General features: G+C 42.6%; 1 protein-coding gene across 2 annotated transcripts in view; it reads left to right on the plus strand.

Annotated features, from left to right (window-relative positions):
* ROR1 (receptor tyrosine kinase like orphan receptor 1) overlaps positions 1-21,368 on the plus strand; it is a 171,233-nt gene that overhangs the window by 105,101 nt on the left and 44,764 nt on the right. For both annotated transcript variants that reach the window (XM_075037290.1, XM_075037291.1), the window contains exon 2: positions 10,718-10,789. In XM_075037290.1, coding sequence (XP_074893391.1) covers positions 10,718-10,789 — 72 coding nt within the window. The remainder of the gene's footprint in view (positions 1-10,717; positions 10,790-21,368) is intronic.

A 21,368-nucleotide genomic window follows, 5' to 3' on the forward strand; every position in this document is an offset into this window, starting at 1 on the left:
TCATCAGTGGTTTATCCTTCTATGAGGCTTCGGCGGCTGCAAAAGCCGTTAAGACTGAACAAGCCAACTTTGCCCTGCTCCTGTTGATTTCCTATTGTACAGGCTATTAACTTTTAGAGACTGGGGTTTTTTTTGTGGCAAGCCATTACGGGGTCATGAAGACTACAGACATTTGTACTTCTGGGTGCAATTAAGATGAAGGCTTGCTAAGGCTTACTTGTGTTGTTTAGAAGTGGCTCTTCTGCACTGACCATTTCTTTAGTCCTGACTGCTTGGGAAAGTGCTTAAGGATTGCTGCTTAATTTAAGGATTCAGGAGGTTGGCTTCATCAAACCTTTGGATTTGGTGTCCATTATTAAGCTGCCAGCGTGAGGCTCGCAGTGCTGAGGTCTGCATGCCCATGATGAGATGTTCAGTAGCCCCTGGAATTTTGCATAAATCTGCATCTGTTGAAATCATGGGCAATCTAGTACAAGAGCATGCTTAAGCCACTGATGAAACAATTTGAAGATCTTTCAAAAAGTAGCAGTGAAAATAAATGTTAGAGAGTATCTGAATCCAGGAGATCCTGATGAACCTTGGATTCAGGAAACTTTCCTATAGTAACTAAGTTGTAACTGTGGCTGAATCAGTACCTTAACTCATTCCAGCAATGAAGGGATTAAAAATAAACCTCTGAAGCATTGATGTAAACCTTTTGTGCAGACTAATTGCCTATATAATTGCTTTTGTTAGCTAGCGTGTGGACAGCCCTGATCTGGAGTCCCACGAGGTCTGGACCAGGACACATGTGCCTGTGTCGTGTCACTGTTGCATCTGAAACCCAACCTGGAGCCATGAAAAAGGAGTTCAGTCTTCACCTCCGAGAGACCTTGCCCCCTCTTGAGGCTGCTAATAAACGCAAATTAGCTGGAGGGTCTTGGTTTGGTTTTGGTCTCTCGAGGATGCTGTGCCTGCGTGTGCCGGAGGCAGAGGGATCTGGGTCAGGATCCTGCCCCCCGGCGCTTCCTTCGGTGCTCCCAGCTGAGACCTGAGCTAAGCCCAGTTCTCCCCGTGCACACTGATCAGCTCTTACTCACAAGTGTCGTCTGGCTGACTTCAAGGAAAATTAAAAAACCCCAGCCTTTTAGCAGAATAAATTAAGTTTTAAATCTACCTTCTAAAATGTGCAGGCTTTAAGCCTGTCTGAGATCAGGCTTGTGTGGGTTTAGACCAGGGTGTAAGTTCCTCTTGAACAATCAATGTAGCTCAGTCCCGACTTGGCCAAAGCATCCAGCTCTGGCATCAGTTAAATATTTACATTCCCCCCTTTTTATATAAATTGTGCTCTATTAGCATACGTTTCACAGTGTATCCTTGTGTTTCAGCCTCTTTATAAATTTGGCAGTTTGTACATTAATCAACATCAACCCATGTAAAATCCTAGGCATGAGGTTGAAGCCGTCAGACGTGCAACATTTACTGTTTCATCATACGCAGCCAATAAGTCATGTTGCAATGTATGCCTTGTACCAAGAGGATATGGTATAAAATGGAGCGTGTTTACACTAGGGAGACTTCTGTGTATTTAAGAAGTAATTGTTTCAGGACCGTTCATTAATTCATGAGCTGACATGGGTACATTTTTTTGTCACTGCAACAAAAATAATTATCAAGCTCAAAAACTAGTAATGAATTTGCACACGGCAGACTTCTACTGTAGTTTTCTTCACAAGTTATAAGGGTTTAATTGTAGATTGCTAGTAGCCTTATCCATTTCGATAATTTCTGGCCCTCAAGCGCTGAGGTGCAAGGAGTTACGGTGTGCTGCGATTTATGGTGGATGTAAATGATTTCTTGTTTGCCCTCCCTGTACTTGGCTCAGTTTGCCGTCTTTAAAGCTTTTGCGGGTGGATTTAGTGCAGTGGCACTGATGGAAGCCAGGGAACAAGCGAGCAGGTGCAATGCAAAGCCCTGTCCAGGCACTTCATCCTTCGTCTGCAAACACTTCTACCCCAACTGTGTGCTTGTGGGTGCTGCTCAGTCTGCTGTTTTATGAGAGAAATAAATGGGAACCTGTGTAGATATTGTGTCAGTAGAGGGACAGGCCCCCCAAAATGCTTGTGCATGGCATTGATGCCTTCAGGAAAGTAAAATTCCGTAGCGTGGGGTATGGATCACTCAGAGTCGCAAGGACATCTAGGCTTTGCAAGAGAGCCTCTTCTCTTTGCTTGAAGGGATCTTGGCACCGTTCAGACTCAGGGAAACCTCCACCACAGGCAACCCAGAGGTTGCTACCACAGTGTTGCCCCCAGAAAGTACGTAACAGAGAACGTTGCCTCCTTCCCTTCCTCCCTGGACCCTTCCTCACCGTTCCTGGCACTGAAACGTCTTCACCACCTAACAGTGCCCCAGGACATCTTTCCCTGTCTCCCTGCCCTCTTGATATTGCGATGGGTTTTTGTGACTCCTCTGTTTCTTGTCACATCCTCTTGCCCCAGACTAGCCATCCAGGATTTTCTTGCTGCCGCTGATTAGTTTTTTTGCTTTCTTCTGTTGCAATCGAGTTTCCTTTGTGTGGTTCCCACTTCCACTTTCTCTTCTGTCTTTCCACCAGTCTGAGGTGCTCAGAAGAGAATAGCTCAGGGCATGGAAAAAATCCAGTATTATTTTAGGCTTGGAGAGATGGGAAATTTGCATTTATTATGCAAATTCCCAATCTTTGTAAGTCTGCATGACAAACAGCTGTGCTGTGCTGCCTTCCAGGGTTGTTACTCCTGAAGAACAACCAGACTCTGATATCCATGTCCAGGAAAACCTGCCTTTATTTTATGGGCAAGAAAACGTTGTGTTCCTCCAATATCTTGCTTCCACATCCCTTGTGTTTCAGACTGAGCAGCGTACAAATAATTCACGCGTAGAGGTCCCGTGAGGTTACGCAGTGCAGGATCGTGCCCGGTCCACCTGAGCGGTGCCGTTCCCAGGAACACGGAACAGAGCGTTTTCTGCGCTAGGCTCATGCGCCTGAGGTTCACGTCTGGTTGACGTGCATTGAAGTGCCATTGTAGCCACATTTCTACAGTTCATAAGCACAAAGACTCAACTGTGAGCTATGAAATGCTGGCGTTCAGCCAACTGGCCATTTCTTTTCTTCATTCCCTGTCATTAAAGCTGTGGGTTGCTCCAGGGTGCAGTGTTTTGCTCTTCTTAAGTGGAACTGTTAACGACCCAATTTAGAGCAATGTAAAGTGCACCCAGATTCCACAGTGACTTCTAAATCCATATAACATTAATGATAATCTGTAATTAATAGCTGCAATCAAAAGGAATTGCAGTTCAATAATTAGAAATTTAGGATTAAAGTATTAGCATATAAAAAAGGTCTCTTAAAAACCTCTTCTTCCAAGAGATGGCTCTGATCCCGTGGAAGAAAACAATTTTTAAGTGATACGACCTTAGCCAAAGACCAAGTTACTAAAAATACTGCAGTCAGCCCTGACTTGTGCAGGTCATTAGACTACTGCCAAAACATTTAAAGGTATTTTAAGAGTTTGCAGATATTCAATACGTAGCAATCACATAATTTTTTTATGATATTGCCTATTGATATTCCAGAACAAATCTTAAGAACGACATGTTTGAGAATAAGCTTTAATCTCCCCAGTAGGCCTTTTGGGGTGGGTATTACTGGTATCCTGTAAGTACAGGAAACCCCAGTGGCTGCCCACCTTTGAGCCAAAAGCTTTCCTGCTGTATCCTTATGAAAGAGGGCAGATCTGCAAGAAAAGGTAAGGCAGAGGTGTCAGGTGCATGCAGCGCTCTTGGCTTCCTGCCCTGTAATCACAAATAGGGCAGCGTGATTCTTTCTGATGATGCATCATAAATGGGCTAATCCTTCAATTTTTCTCCAGCCCTTGGGAGCTTGAGGCATTTAGAAAGACTCCCAGGTAGAGAGGTTGTTCATTGTGTATGTGCTGATGAAAGTGCCAGTAGCAGTGATGAGGTGCTCTGATAGATGGAATAGGCTGTGGTATAAATGAAGTTCCTAACAATTTCCAGTCGTGCACTAAATTAAATCATCCTGCTGCATGTCTCACTTTTGAAGCTGAAAATTAATGTGTTGTATATCTGAAATCCACAGAGCTCAGATTGTTCATTGGTGTTGAAAATTTCCCTATCTAATGCCAATTATTAACCTACCCCAGGCTATCAATAATGATACAGTACACATAAATCACAGATAGATATGCTTGAAAGTTTTACATTCTAAGAATGTGAACAAAATTAACCATTTGAAAGTTATGAGTCTCATGCAGTATCATCTCTGCCCCTACGTGCACGGAGTGGCCTGAAGAGCTCCTGCGGGTCCTTTGCCAGCAGAAAGTGTGGTTTCTGACACAGCGATGGCAGCAGTTGTGAACTCTGCAGGAATCATCTGGTAAACTATCTCTCAGATCTGCCTACACAAGGTTTTGGCAGAACAAGCTTTGCATTTGCTTTTTCAGCCGTAGAGTAACCAGGTGGATTAAAGCTAGCTAGTTAACGTTACACATTTGAAGGAGACATGCCATCATGCAGCATTTCATCTTGCTTACCAGATAGATCTTGAGTTAAGGTCTGTTCTCCAGTAGTTTTTATTGCATATAATTTGCACGCTCTTCTCTTTCAGAGTATTTAAAATAGCAGTACAAAGGCCAGCAGCTTCACCTGAACATGGAAGGTTGAGTCTTTTTGCAGGAGTATATTTTTAACGTGGACTGTTTGCTGTAGACTATATGTACTGTATCTTTTACACATCATTGTGTACTGAAATTGCTACACCTGTAATGAATCAATGGTATTGTGTACTATTAAAGGCAGTGTCTTCCCCTTGAGAGACACCTGCTTTACTTGAAGAGCAGAAATGCTCTCAACAATTTCCTATCTTCATGCAGTTTTGCCTCATTCAACTGATTGAAGTATTTATGACTCCTACCTCCTTTTGAAACACAAGAATTGTATAATGCAGACATGTCTTCTGACATGCAGAGGTACTGATGTCATGAAAATAAAATCCTTTCAAACATTAAAGATATAAGCAAAATTTGAGGTATATGTTATGGAAATTTCAGTATGGTGCCAATTTTTAAACAGACAAGAAAATTAGTAAATAATAGGTCGTATCCATTACAGTCTGCAGAAAGTATGTCTAGATTTCCTTCAGCACCTCCAGGGTGGGCTGTGGATAGGCTGGTAACTGGCTGATTGCAAAACGTAGTATCTTGGGAGATCAGATGAAAATGTGTGGGGAACTTACAAAGGATCAGTGAAACAGAAAACGCAAAAGGCAAAAAAGGAAGATGAGGGAGATACAAGTAAGAAGAAAAACAGCCGTGAGGCATATCTGTGGGAAGATCCTGGAAGAGATCAGTCAGGTAGGAACTAGACAGAGAGAAAGATGAAGCGTCGGTCTGGAATGTGCAGAAAAGCAAAAAAAAAATGAGCACTTAGTATAATTAGGTTTTGCTGTAAGTCTATATAACTTTATCTATGATTCCTGTTTTCCTAATGTTATATCCAAGAAGGACATCTGAAGAGCCTATTTTCTGAAGGTTTTTATTCACCTCTTTAAGGGGCGTTGATGTTTCTGGTAGATCTGCTGATATAAAATGTTTGTCGGTGATTTGGTGAAAATACTTGTTCCCAAATCTTCTGTTAAGTTATCCTGTCTTGACCCTCCTGACAGCGTGGGATAGCTCCCCGTTTGTGTCTGTAGTAATGTCTTGCCCAATCTTGTTTTTAGTGTCTCGTGAAATTGGGGTATTATCACTTCCCTAGGCAAATTCCTTCATAGGATAACAAATCTCACTTAGGGTAGGCTTTCTACGCAGCTTCAGAAAGAGATTCACAAATGGAAAATTTCTTTTTTTATTTAGTTAAAACATTCATTTTATATAGTTTATCTTATTACTCACACTTTTAACTCCTTGCTTACTCTAAATACCTTCTTGCTGGTTTTGCTATTTTGGGTATTCTACAGTGAGATCTGAATTGCATACGTTGCAGTCACATTCATATTTGTATCAGAAAAAATTACGTACTCCCTATTATATATTTAATTATATAATGAGGGTATATAATTAGGGTATAGAATGACCCACTGGTGTGATATAAAGTAAGATAGAGGATGCCCATTAAGAAGACACTTTGAATTTTTTGTTGCGTGTTGTAACTAGATATATCTTCTACCTTAAAAAGATGTGTTCCTGCAAGACGTGGGATTTTCATCTCTGCACCTGAGAAGAAAGCCTGTCCCAGGCAACACTTCTACTGGATGTGTACATTCCTACGCTTAGCAGCCATACAGACCTTATGCATTGCTTGTAGGGCCTTGCAAGCAGAATATCCACATTCTTAGACCTATTTTTCTCTCTGCTTTTTTTCTATATAGTAGATTTGTTCCCCATTAAAATATTCAATCATTTCTGGGTTTGGTGTCATCTTAGTTATCTCCCTTCTTCCTGTTTTGACTTATATTCTCTTTACATTACAAATGCATCGCACAGAGATATTAATTAGCCTGGGCACGGGGCCTGGATCTTCTCCTGTTCGGTTCTGTGGCCCGGGCATGAGGCTGCCCCATCTTTTTGATGGTCTGTACCCATGACAGTACAAACACTGGCGCACTGACTAATGGTTGCTTCTGGTGAGAAAATGAGACAGTAGTGTGGGCCTGTGATAAGAACTAGGTCTGTAGTTTTTCTTCAGAGGCAGATTTTTGTAAACCTTACTGAAGTTTATTTAATCACAAAGGCTTTAAAAGGACTGACTTGTGTGAAATTCACTCTTCACTTATGCAACATAGTAATAAAATCAGATATTAGCCAACTTCTCTGTGGGGAGTGTATTTTAATACACTTTACTTGGCTTTTCACGGGGGTTATAATGACTGTTGTGATTTCTCATTAACTTAAGACCAACGTTTCTTCATAGTGATAGAGATTTGAACAGATACTTATCTTTCTAGTATTAAGGATAAGATTCGTCATTCATCTGGAATGATTCCATCTATAAATAAAATCTTAACGGGATAATGGTTCTCTCTGCTGATCACATTTCTCAGGATGACTTTTTTTCAAAACAAATCTTATTGTTCACATAGTCAAAGCGGGGCATAAGAGGGCATTTTTAACAATTAAGGATTAATTTTTAAATGCCTTATTTAAAATCGAATTGCAATATTAAGCAGGTTTTTTTTCTTTTTTTTAATGGTGACAGCAAGTGGACAAGCCTGTTCCAGTGCCTCAAATGCAAGTTGCTGTGTGTAAATCCCATATATGGGATTTACGGGATGAAGGGAGCAATTGGGTAGTGGGAGTTTAAAGGTCATTGACGAGTGGAGTGAAGGATGCTGAGCGCTGCTCCCTGGTCTCCTCCAGGTTGTGGGTGGAAGAGCTGTAGGTGTCTTGCATTCGCTGTGACCTTCTTGGTGCGCCAGCTCTTTGACCCACTAGTACACGGTGGGTCCCAAAAGGGAAAAAAGTCCAACTCATTCCCAGTCTGGTTTTTTTAGACGCGTTTTCCTCCCGGAGGCACAGTTACTGAGCGAGGCAGATCAGGCAGGAGCAGGAGGTTCCAGGGGAGGAACGAGTTTGCTCAGAAGAGGCTTTGATCCTTCTCCCATCCATGACTAATCTCTCTCCATGGGCTGGCTCACCTTCCGACAGAGCGCGCTTCATATTTGGCCTGAAGGTTGTAACGTAGTTTTTCCAAGGAGAGGTATCACTGCTCTCGCTTTCATGCACAGCAATCCTAAGTCATCACAGTTAGAAATTATATTCATGCATGACTCGTGGACTTCTTTTCCGGGATGTTTTTGTTTTCTTCATTAACTTTGGTTCGGTGGTATGTTCCCATGCTGTGTAGCTGCTCTGCATGTTCCTTTCAATCAAATAAAATGTTTACTAAGGGCACAGTAATGCTTTGCTCTTAAATCGGAGCTTTAATTCAGGAATATCAGAAAACTACTAGTTACCAGCCTGGAGAACTATCTCACAATAGTAAAGTTTGGTCTTCTAATGTGGTTTCTTCTGTAGATCAGATGATGGATGTCTGCTATGTGAGATTCACAGTCATGTTTTCAAAGCCTGTTTAAGAAAACATTAATAGGAACACTCTGGAGTTTTAAATAGCAAAATACTGTATTTGGTCATAGTATTGTTAGTACTTTTTCTTTAATTTTGGTTAATGTGTGTTAGCTGATTCCAGAATATGGTTCATTTGTGGGCTGTTAATACTAGAATATTTCCAGGTGAACAAAAGTAATATTACCTACAGAAATATATAGTCGAGTGCAAAAATTGAATGTGTGAGCGGTGTGAATGACATAACCCATTGCTCGTGGGTTTGAGTGGTGCCCTGTGGACATAAGAGATGAACCTGTTTGGTCTCAACGGGAGGTGTGAGAGGCAATGGCACCTCAGATCCCTCTCTTGGAGGGGTTTTATCATAGGCTTGCAGGAGCTGCCCCATTTTGGGGGTAGGAGGGATGGAAGGGCAAGGGAAGGTGTAGGAGATTGAGCATCCCATTCTCCGGTACCAGCCCGGCACCGATTGGATCCTGGTCTGCATTTGGCCCACCAGTTATTTGTCACCCACCCCATATCTCCACTTTAGCCTCAGAGCCTCAGTTGGCCACGGTGTCCTGCTGCCTGGATAATCATGGTCACCATGAAGGTGATATTAGCACTGGATCCGTTCTGTTTTCTTTAAACCCTGCAGGTCTTTCAGCCACGTGGTCCCTAACATTTGGGTTAGGTAAGAAGCTCAACTGTTCAAAAGGAAAGAACAAGGAGGGATGGACCCAGTGGGCCAAAATCTCAGCTTGTGTAAAGAGGTGTCACTGCTGACTTCAGAGCAGTGCCATTTTACGTGGGCTCAGGATCTGCCCCCATCAGTGGGTTTCTGCCCTGCGTATCAGCACAGGCCAGGGGCCATGTTTGTAGGTGAGTTATAATGCCTTCAAATTCGGTGTTTACACTGGAAATACTTGACAGAGTCTTAAATAAGCAGTGCTACCAGGTGGGCTTTTAAGAAAGGCGATATTTATAAAAAGTGTAGTGCCTGTATCTGAACTTAACGGCTTCATGCATTTGTATGACTTTGTGTTTACAATTTTCTTGTGTTTTTTTAATGAAATAGAATATTTGCCAACTGGTCAAATAAACGCAGAACTTCTTTGCGTATCCTTGCACTGCCACAGTTTTATGAGTGAAATTGCTTTGTAGTTAAAAACTGTCTGGGAACAAGCTAAAGGGATGGCGTCAAAATATAAACAATACGCTTAAAAATATTCCTGTTCTCATCTGGGATCCTGCTGATGCTCACCATCCTGCCTCTGCCCTCGCTGCGCACCTGTGGGACCAAGTGAGATCACCCGGCACTGCCAGGGTGCAGAATTGGGCTGCAGGGTGTTAATTTGTAGTGAGTCTTTTCAGCATCTCACTCAGATGAGGAGCTGACACATTGAGCACTGCTTGTTTTTATTTCAAGTTCACTCTCCGCTCCACTCCTGTCCAGCATCACTTTCCTCCTTTTTGAGGTCAGGTTTCCCGGGGCTGGGTGGACACAGGGAATTAGGAGGTGGACTGTGTTTCTGTGCCATATAATGTGAGTGCACACCCCTTCTTCCCACTATCACTCACTGAAGTTCGTATGTATGTGTATTAATCCCTGGGGGTTGACTCTGAGAGATCATGCTCCGAAAGCAGTCCTTCCCAGATGCCTGAAGGGCCTCGTAAGGCGCACGTGGGTCCGCTGTTACAAGGGGACAGTAATTCCTCCCACGCTGCCTGATGATGGGTTTACGCTGCTGAACGTGGTTTTGCAAAGACCGTCAGGGAGCCCAACAAATATCTCATCGTGGATACTGTACCTGGCCACCACAGCCTGTTGGGATGTGGCAAGTGCTACGGGAGCAGTTACACACCAGAGTCCTCATATGGGTGTTTGATGAAATCGTCGACGTTCGGATCGGGGAGGTGCTTTACCACGACCTATAGCTGAGGCTGGAAGTATGCTGGTAGTGCCCTTAATGCCATCCTCCGTACGACTTACTGTTTGCATGTTAAAAACAAGGTAAAAATATAAGTGAAGACTAATGTCACCATTCAGCTTTTTCTTGAAAAGGAAAAAAATATAATAGCAATGAGAAAATGCTACTGACATTCACATCAGCCTTTCCAGCCTGTGTTTACAAGAGTCGTAGGAGGATTTTTCATACAAGTAGCCCTATTAACTTCAGTGCATAAACTGTGTCTCTTGTGCACACGGGTTTGCAGGATTAAAATCACTTGTAAATGTTAATAGATAACATGTTCAGCAACCTCATAGCATTTGTGTTTTTCTTAGCTGTAACACTGCAGAGTCTTTCTACCTCTATAAAACTGGTGGAGAGATTTTAAGGTGGGCCAAATACATCTCAAGGATTGGTTGCTTAATTAACACAAGGCCTCACAGTGACAGCATTGCAAAACAAACTCCAGGGCTGGCCCTGTGCCTTTTTCCACTTCGCTGGTTCTGCTACCCATATGTCTCAGCCTGCCAACACAGAGCATCGAGTGCATTTTAATAGCTGCTGTTCTTCAAATAATTTTATTACTGTGACAGCGGCTTTATAAATGCCTTATACTCTTCTGATGATACAGAATCAATATATTAACAGCATCTTTTTTTTTTCTTTTCTGTTTTTCCCTTTCAGGAGCAAATACATCAGTTGTTGCTGATTTCATGCCTACATCATCATGGAACATCTCAAGTGAATTAGATAAAGGTAAGTGGACAGAAAAAAATAGGAAGATGTGAAATCAGATTTAAATATCTCAATTCTTCTTCTTGACTTGGCCAAATCAGGAAGCAAAGGGGTGAGGGGGCATTTAAGATAAACCTCATTTGCCTTGTGATCGTTTGACATTTAATTATGTGTGGTTCTGTGATTGCTGGAGAAAGCTGTGTTCGTTTCTTGTACCAGTAAAATGTTCCATGTGGTAAAAATATTTCAAGATGTGAGTTCTGTTGGTTTATGAACTGCTTGACATTTTGTCTGGTGGATCTTAGGATTTGAACTCAAAGTTAACAAGCGTCAGGCTCTCAGTTTGCCTCGATGTGTTTTATTATGAAATTTTGAGGCTTTAAATTAGTAGAGGGGGAAAATACATTTGCAGGCAGTAATTATGTGTGATTTGGAGCTCTCTGAAGGGTATATATTGTAAAAGAAGGGATGCATTTCTCATTCCCCTTCATTTTGTAAATTATGCACCACCAATTATTTAAGCCAAATTGTTTAGCTTCCTCTAGCCCTTATTGCAAGGCAGTGGCCTGCAGGTCCTGAGTCAATCTGGTCTTTGAAATGCTTCTAATGTAACGTTAATAGCAGAGGATGCTGTTAGCTACGCTAACTGTGCAATTTGTCAACCATTCTTTTCATTTGCTTATAACTTTGCCAACCATTAACTATTTAGACTGAAATTTCCCATAGTGGAGTTCTGCCACAGATGGTTTTTCCAAATGTTTTTGTCTGTATTTTGTTAATGTTTTTTATGAACATGTGTTCATAATGTTTTATGTTTATGCATAAATATGTTTTCTGTGCTTAAGTATGAAGAGAATATGTAGTTCTGAGTACTTTAAGGCAAGGTTGACTCTTTCACATCTGCCTTCCCACCAGGGAAGGAGCAGGACTTTCTGGTGATGCAGGACACACTGGAGAAGACAAAAGTCAAAGAGCTTGTGCTTGCTGGTGGGAAAGAGAGAGAAGCATGTACTCATTAAGCAGAGAATTCCCAGTTCACAGCAAATTGCTGAAAGAAGGTGTTGACAGAAGGGATGTCTTATCCCACTGCAGTGAGGCATCCAGGTGCCCGTGGCAGGTCTGCAGGTCCGGGCTGTGCTCCAAGAACGTCCCGAAACTGCGGAGAAGTGAGGGCAGTGGTTCCCCCAGACAGGATGCCTGCATGTTTATTTACTTGTTTGGCAGCTTTGTTTGGTTTTTCAAGAAGTAAGAAATAAATATGTGGCCTAGAAAAACCAAGTTAAGGCCACAAAGCTAAATGCTCGAAAATTAGGAAATGCCAGAGAGAAGGCAATCGGACAGTCTTCATTCAGGCCTCTTACAATATCCTTGGCAAGCAGCCTTTACTAACCTACAGGGTAGATTTTTCTCTAGGAACCCAACCCATGGTCACAGGAGAAGACAGGGTCACACTTTGTTAAGGTTGTGGAAATATTTTCTGCAAGTGATGATCAGTGATATATTCTTTGTTCTCTCCACTGTGACCCCAAGGGTTCAACTGATAAAGCACCCATACATTGCTATATATATTGCACAGAAAGCTATATACCTCCAACCAAAACATAGATAGAGGGGAAGGTACACAAGAGATACTGAAGATAATGTAATTTTACAGTAAATTGAATCTGATCTGTGCTGAAAAATAGCCCCCAGTAGCTTCTTTTTGTTATTCCTAATGGGAGGTTTTGTGTAGACTGGTTTCTTATGATCAGGGTGATTTTTAACCCATATTTTGGTTAAGCTTTCTCTCAGCTGGTAGTTCAAATGCTTCTTTTTTTTAGTAGCGTGTGCCCCAGGTGGGCACTCTCTGAAACCTTGGTTTGACTGACGTAGGTGGGAAACAGAGAAAGGTGCCTGGTGGCAGCACGGACTGCCTGCCTCCTTTGTCATGTGTTTCCTTCGAAACACTCTCCATGCCGGGTTGTATCAGCCAGGGTGGGACATCCAAACCCGGTGTGCTGGCTCTGTCGGAAAGCAGCAGCTCCAGGGCTGGCAGAGGTAAAACCTGGGGCGACTGCCGCTGTCCTGGACGTCGAGCCATCTTGTTGCTGGAAGCAAAGCTTACACTTTCTGTGCCAGCGCCGAGCCTGGCCTCTACGTTAGTAATTAAACCATTTTCCGCGTTACTTCCATGGCACCTGCTCCTAAGCTATATTGTCAGAAACAGGTAAAATGAAGTTACAGGCTTCTAATCCACCTGGAATGTGGCAATTACCACTCGTTGGGCTGAATCCTGCATTCCTGGGGGATTACCGGCCCCTTTGCTCGAGCTGATTAGCATTTAGACTGCTGTAAGCTTACACACCTAAACACGGATTTACATATGTGATTAAAATGCATTTGCTGCCTAAAAAGCTTAGTCAGAGGGGCGGATTCTCCCAGTGTGCCCACAAGCAAAGTAAAGTGCACATGTTTTGTCTTGTCTAAGAGAGAAGCAGGGTCTTTAATGTGGGAGCTGCTGGTTCTACTAAAAGTCTTTGAAACTCTCGCTTGTATAAAGCCAAATACGCTGCAGTGATGCTGACTTGGTGAGTTGAAACCTCAGAGGAGAAAATTAGGCGTGCACTTAGTTTCCATTTCTTTTGCAAACAAGCATCTCAAGAAATCAACATCCACTTGTCTTTGCTGCAGTCAGTCATGAGGTCACACAGGCGTCCCAGTAAACTCATTTTAAAGCCTATTAAGTTCACCACATGAAAGTGGTTTCTAGCCAACTTTCCCAATTAAATGGCTGTCTGCATTAAGTGGCTCTAACTCTACCTGCTGCCTTTTGGAAATGAGCATGTCTTCCTCAAATACGTCTCCTGTGTTTGGAAAGGAGGAATAGCTCGTAGTCTTGCTAAACAATATTCTGCATTTTGAAGTAATTACTTAATATGGTGCTTTCCCTAGCTCGGTGAGTTCTGCAGTGATTATCTTACAACTGAGCCCTATTCAGGTTTCAATTTCTATTAAATAAGCTAAATCGACAGCATTAAACAGTTGCCTGTTTATTCTTTTTAACAGGAAATGAATTTAAAAGAGATGCAGCCACCCGTGAAGAGCTGTTGAAAGCAACGATTGATGGGAGGGAGGAGGTGGTTTCTCACCAAAACCTTAAAAAAACAAACAAACTGTGCATAAAAAATAAAAAATAATCACTTTTAAAACAGGGGAAATTTAGCTATGAGCATTTCTCTCCCTTTTCCGACTGGTAAATCATGGCGTGCAGAGGGACTGCCATGAGGGAAAAAGAGAAATGAAAATGTGATCCAATAAATATTTAATTATATAAGGAGAAATAAATGAACTTCAGGGGAAAAAGGGGGCTCTGGCAGTAGGAAAAGGCCCATCTCCGGGGGTCAGTGGCAGGATGCGAAGCCTTTCATCCCCAAGTTGCTGGTTGAGATTTCCCTCAGACCGGGGGAGCCCGCAGCTGCCCAGCGGGTGGGAGGTGTCCAGCGGGGACCACAGCTCAGTGCTTCGCGAGGCTCGGAGAAGTCCCCCTCCGTGTGTGCTCCTACATGGCCCCGTTGCACCAGGCTTTGTAACCACTCCTGACGCTCGCCACGGCATGGCCGTTCACTGTTGGTGGCTTAAAGCAATTTCCTTATCCAGACATTGTTTGACATCAGCTGTGGCAATAGGTGATATCTGAGGCAAAACAAAAAGGCCAGATGAAGTGGGGAGTAAGTGGAATTCACGGGGATGCTCTGCCCTGGTGCTGACTTTTAGGGTCCATGCTCTGTTCTTTAATGCGGCTCTTTTGGGGGGTACCAGCAGGTGAGGGAGCAAGACAGGTGGCCCCGAGCATTTTTTAATCTTTATTTCTTCTGTTGTTTAAGGCACTCTGGTTTCTCATGTCTCCTGCCTGTGCATTGCCTTCCCTCTGTCCCCTTTCACCAGGGGACGAGCTCCTGCTCCAGCTCTTTGTTTGAGAAAGCTTCCAATTTACCTTGAATTCTTCTTTTCCCTGATCCTTATTTAAAACAGTGAAGAGCCCTTCATTCAGCTGCTTTTCTTCCACAAAAACGATTGTGGAAGGGTAGGCTTTTCCTTCTGTCAGATGTTGGTTTATTTACAAAGAAATAGATAGGCCTGAACTTGAATGAGAGCCTATTTACATCTGATACAGTAGAGGAATTGCTTGGGAACTCTTCATCCTTAGGCAAAGATAATATTGGAGTCTTTGCCAAGAAAGAGTCAGCTTTGAAATATTATTTTCTTTTAACTGTGAGCAGGATTCAACTTCAGTGGACATTCACTCTACAGGACTGATAAGAGAACGATGCCGTCACTGCAGCTTCGCGTGATTGCATCCTCCCGGTCCCCTCATGCCCACCTGCAGCCTCCTCAGGAGCCTGTTTCGCCGTGGCAGCTCCCTGACCATGCGCAGGGATGTGTCCTGGCCACGGTTGAGCCGGAGGTGAGGACACTGGTGCTGGGGTGCAGCATGTTATCTCACTGCCAGTACCTCCCCTTCCCAGGAGCTCTTCCCTTGGTCCTTCAGTTTTCAAAGAAAACCTATTAGTGTGAGTTTTTGCAGATACTGCCTTTTTTCCTTTCCCTTTTCATGGCTTATCTGCTTTGGCAAGGAAATATAAAACATTAGAATGAGTCAGGTCTTGGGAACCTTTTTCTTTTCCAGACGTCCATGGTCCCAAGCCCGGGCTTTGAGCTCCCCACTGCTCACAGCCTCTCTGTGTGGCATAGACCTTGCGGTCACTGCTGCAGCAGCACTTGGCAGTCTCATGGTGCTCCAGGTGTTAAATGGAAAGCAAACATTCTGCAGAGAGCTTGGCAGCAAGAGTCAAGATTTTACAAAATGCACCCCAAGTTACTCAGTGGTTTAAGGTTAAGCTGGGATTTATCCTTAAGTATTCAAAGGTGTATCAATACAAGGATCACCTATAGCAAGCCTGGGAAGGTCTGGGGATCCAGAGCAGAAAATTACTGGGGAAGGCCAAAACAGAGGATGGGCGAACTGCAGTATTTGCTCCACTACCCTGTGCGTGGGACTGAGTGTCATTAACTTCTTGGAGATCCTTGTGTGGGCAGAGCATCCTCCGGCAGGGTGGGTTGCACGGCAGCTACAGCGCAAGAGGAGGCCACGGAGCACAGAAGGGGCTGCGGGACATCCCAGTGGGTACACACTGCTGATGGACCCTTTGGGTCTGGAGGCTTCCCGAGGGGAGAAGCAAGCCTTGTTGTCCTTATTGATGAATCCAGGCTAAAGTTGTCACCTTGGCAAGTCTTTCCAGGCAGAGAGATGACCTGGCTATGAGTTCTTATAGGGAAAATCTTTCTGATGTCCCAGGGAGAATTTGACTCCTAGGCAAACTACATCTTAAAAAACATAAACAAAACCAAACGTGGAGAAAACCAAGTGGATTGAGGCCTCCTAACTTCAGCCCCAGTTCTTTAGAGATTTCCAGATTTTCTTTTGAAATCACTGGATGTGAATTTGATACACGTGGTGAAAGGGGAAGAATTACAGCTTTCACATTCATGCACAATTTACCTTTTTATTTTCCTTTATTATCTGGGGGATATTTGGTAAATCAAGCTCCCCTGATGGGGCTCAGGATTCTGATTCTATTTGTGGGGTCCTGTTAGTAGCGAGGCAGTAAATTACTGCTACTTTGTTTGAAAATTTTTTTAGCCACAGTACATTAGCTCCTTTTGTTTGCTTTTCCACTGACAGAGTGTACGTTTTTATTTGAGAATTTGTGTTTCTTGAATGTTTCATTTATAAATAATACAGGGTGTGAAATTTGAAGGTCACAGAACACAACTTGAAAAAGAAACCACCCTGAGTAATGTTGGGCATTCATGGCAAAAATCTTTCAGAAAATGCTTCGCTTACATTGGATTTTTTTATATAACCTCACTGTGCGCAGCAAATATCTGACCATTTTACATAAGGTAACTATATATAATAACCTTTTCCTGGCTCATCCAGCTATCTTTGTTTATTTGAAAGATTGATAGATCAGAGGGTCAAGGGACGTGTTTTATTGTAAGTTTCTGTTCCAAATTTCCTGACATTTTTGGTTTAAAAAAAACCTAGACCTTTAAAAGGCACAGAAAGGGCTAATAAGAACCAGATCCTAAAGTGATGCTATGTCAAAATGTCAAAAATAACAGCTTTTCTTTGACTCTACAGCATTAATCTTAAGGCACATACCTTTCTATACACCCTTCCTTTAATAGCTTGAGTTTTGTACATGGCTCTTTACTGCAGAGCTGCTTCTAAAGTGACAACAAAATCCCTTGATGGTTTTCAGTAGTTGGGTTTATAGCTGGATGTGGACATTTGTTTACCTATTCCAAATCACTTTTTTTGTGATAAAGTTTAGAGGCTTCCTACTTGTGCTATAAAATGGGTTCCTGAGTAAAGAAAAGCTTCATTTCCCCTTGCCAGATTATAGCGTCAAAGCTATCACCAAGACATCTGTCCTTAAACCTGAAAGTTGACTCATAAAAGGAGAGGCAGATGCGAACTGTCAAATGCATATTAAGAATTCACATAGGCATGAAGGGCAGTGAGTTGTCCAGTTCCTATCCAAAAGCAGTGGGATTCAGCTGCTCAGCCCCAGATAATTTTTTGGAAGTCCGCTGGCATCCGTGCTCTGGTTTCCCTTCAAAGCCCTCCCTCCCCTATGGCCCAGGGCAATCTCTAAGCTGCTAATTATTAGAGAGTAGCAATTAATTCTGAGAATCCCAAATGCAGAGAATGTCCCACATGGACATCTGAAAAGCCATAAAGCTTCAGGCAGTGGTCAGCCTGTTTCAGTTCAGTAAATTATCCTTGGGTGGCACTAAACCCTCTACACAGTGTCGAGGAAGAGAAAGCCCAACACACAGCTGCACCATGTATCCCAAATTGAGTCTTGCACATACACATTGCTGAAGGAACTCGTTTGAAAATAAGCTGGGCAAGCAAAGGCAGTAGAGTATTTCCTTTTGTCCCAAGACAGTTGACATTAAATATTTCCACTTGATTGCCTGGACTTATTTAACTCTGATATTCTTCATATGGGTTGCCAAATCATGGGCTGAGTGCGGTATCCCTTTCCTCCCACTGTCATTCCTCTACTTTTATTCATTTAAAATAAGTGAAATTCCAGCCGGGAGTCTTCCTTTTGCGCTTTTTAATAACAAGGGTGTGTTGGTCAGACCCACAGATCGGACCTGCCAGGAGTTGTCTTCTTTTGTGAGTTATGGGCAGATCAAGCAATCAATGGTTAATCCTTTTTCCAACTGAGAAGCATGTGCTCTGTCTATGGCCACACTTCTGTCAGAAATCCTGCTGGTTCCTTCTTTAGCTTAAAACTCACGTCAATTGAACATACAGAACAACCAGCAAACCCCTCCAGCGTCTTCAGGCTGGGTGGGCTCTGCGTTGTTGAATTTCTCCAAAGAGATCAATTCCATATAGAAAATTTCCAAAGGTCTGAGCTCAATGGTGGTACTGATACCTGTGAGTACAGGGCACGTCCAAGTGTCGCATCAGCCTGGACTAATGTGGATAATCAAAAGCTCTGAATGAATGAAAATGCTTCGTTCCAGACTAGTGTATTAAATCAGACAGACTTTGTCAGACCCTCTGATGTGCCTGACAGACTCTTTCCCTTTAGACAAAAGTTATCAACTCTTCAAGTTACCAATCACTAAATGTTTCTGTCTTGCAGTCACTGACTGAGACACTTCTTGCGTTTCTTCTTGCCAATGTATGTTATGAGAGAGAACTGGTGAGCTGCTAAACCTTTTGGTGCAAAAAGATAAATGCAATAAGCAGTCTGTAAGACTGGTGTCCCAGCTGCCTGACTCCAGCCGGGTCAGGCGGTTGCTTTATGTGCTGCAATGCAGATTTGAACTTTCAAATCCAGAATTAAAATTATTCTCTAGTCCAGCAGCTGGAAATGGTGTCCCCACAGCTGTAGGTTTGCTTGAGAAAAGGTTTGGAGATGTTCCCTGCCAGAGCAGTGTGTTGTTACACTTCTATAATGGGAAGTAACTTGGTACACCGGCCTCTCTGTTACACCTGGATTAAAGCTGTTTTCAGACTTGCGACAGCTTGAATGGAGACTTTAATTTTAGCTTTTCTTTGAATATTCCGAAAGATCAGAAGGGCATAAAGGAAAGGATAAATGAAACAATTCTTCTCATAAAATGAACATTTCAGGGTCTAATCCTGCATCCCCATCGTGCTTTAAACACCTAGTGAAATCAGAAACACATAGCACACACAGTGCTTGGGGGGAAAAAAGGTCTCACTGTGGCCAGCAAAATCCTCCTCCAAGCAAAGAGGGTGTTACTGCTCTAAGATGTGTCTTTGGTAATTTAAGATAGAATAACCATGTGGTCACAGAGGAGATTAACATTCCTTGGCCAGAAAGGACGAGCTCTTATTTTGAAAGCCACCTGGGTTCCACTTAAAAGTAGTAGAATACTTCAGGATTTATTACGACCGGGCAGACTCCTATTTAACAATGTCAAGACAGAGCTGTGGAAACACACACACTTTTCTTCTTTTGAGACACGCAACACACTGCATTTTGTCCTTGCACAGCTGTTGCTATTCTGTAACATCAAACCAGCAAAAAGCTTGGCCATGAAGGATACCTAATATTTGGATTTTATATGCAGTGTCTCCAATTTATGCGCTTAGAATCATGAAGATGACTTATGATGTGTTGTGTTTGCATTGGCAACGGCTCAAAACCAGAAATATATTTCAGGCTTGGCTTTCCAGATATTATCTCAAGTCATTTAAAAGTTCATTATAGGGCACCCGCTAGTGCTGCTATAGTAAAGGGGCTGTCAGCATTTTTCAAGGGTTTATAACTCAGCCATTAAAAAAAAAAATCTCTGTGGGCTGAAACTTGGCATTCAGGGTCTAGACCCAGCAGTAAATTGTTTTTACAAATTAAAAAAAAATCGGTTTGACTATTATTAAATTATAGGTGGGCTAAATTTTATTTAGAACTTTTTCAGGCTATTCTCCCATAGTTCTGTAAATTAAAATGTTTCCAAAATGTTTTTATAGAGTGCTACTCTAAAATATGGACCGGCTTTTGTTACGTTCTTGAAACCCTGAGATTTAACTTAAAATATAACAACAGTGCTTACCCCAGTGTAGCACTTTTCACCTTCAAAGTGCTTTACGAGCATTATCTCATTAATGTACATAGCAGCCTCCCCATGATGTAAGAGGGATTATTATCCTCACTTTATAGCTGGAGAGATTGAGCCAAAAGGTTTAAGGCTGTTTTTAAAAGGACTTAGTTGCACAAATCCCATGTGAGCTTTTGATTGGCTTTGGGTGTCTACTTCCCTTTGGCTCTTCTAAAAATCACAACTGAAGTGATTCACCCAAGACTACTCAGAGCCAGGATTAAAACTCAGAATTTCCAATGACCAGTGCCACTAGACTGTTTAATTCTAAGAAGCGCAGTAATTATTTTGTACATCAGAACCACCGTGTTTCTAAGAAATTATTCTTTAGGTCAGAGGGAGTCAACTCTGGGCATCTGGGGAGCTCGCTGATGGCAGGGAGGCTGTCAAATGAAACATGGGAAAATACGGCGTGTTGTGAGACCGTGGCCAGGCGACACAGGGTCTTCATCGTGTGTGCAAGCAGCAGGCTCATGCCCGTTTCATCGGCCCTGTTCGCCTCCTGCTGAAAGCACAAAAGGAGGTTTTACTCCTGTTTTTCTTGGCCTTTGGTCCCAGAAGGAGGAGATGTTACTGCTGATGGCACCAGAAAGTGGCTGACAGAAACCTGGTCACAGGCAGGAACCATTTTATATGTTCTTTGCATAGTTGTTCTTAAAGGGAGAGGATGGTGGCAGTAGCTTTGGAGATTTGATGGGTTTGGTAGGTGAAAGTTAGACACAAGTATTAAAAGTAAAATTGGGCTTCTCTTTGGCTGCTCCATGCTGGGCAAGGACAGCAATAGATGGCTTTTGTGCATGCCAGGCAAGGAATGCTCATAATTTTTATGCCTCAGTAACAGTCCAAGGTTTTTTGGAAGCACTGTTAGACATTAATCTCATTTTCAATTACAGAACTGCTTTGTCTGTGAGAAATGTCTTCTCATGAATGAAGCTTGCATTTGCTTGAAACCTGCCCCGTTTAAATCTCATCTCAGGTGATCTGCTTGATCTGATTTATGATTTGGATGCAAAATTCATGGATTTGAGGACTAAGCTAAGCTGAGTTTACCAGATACATTTTGCTTTAGTGTTTTTTAGTAGTTCGTGGAGGAAGGTGGAGAACACTTAGAGGAGTCAGAAGCGCCTGGTGCTGAGCGGCTATTTCTGTTTGTACCTATAGACAAGTTGCACTATAGCTCTTGCATTACAGCCATATTTTTTCACTGACTTACTGTTGCTAGTGATACTTTAAAATCCTTCTCCAGCCTTTGGAAACCTGCCCTACATCCTTGCTCCTTTATTTGCCACTGCTGTATACCATAGGACCTTTAAAATATTTTATTTACTGTGGTATTTGTCAGCAAGACCATCACAGGACTGAGGCCATTCTGTTTTCTGACTGTGTTATACTGTAGATGTCT

The sequence above is a fragment of the Buteo buteo genome, chromosome 10, assembly GCF_964188355.1.
Source record: "Buteo buteo chromosome 10, bButBut1.hap1.1, whole genome shotgun sequence".
Taxonomy (NCBI): domain Eukaryota; kingdom Metazoa; phylum Chordata; class Aves; order Accipitriformes; family Accipitridae; genus Buteo; species Buteo buteo.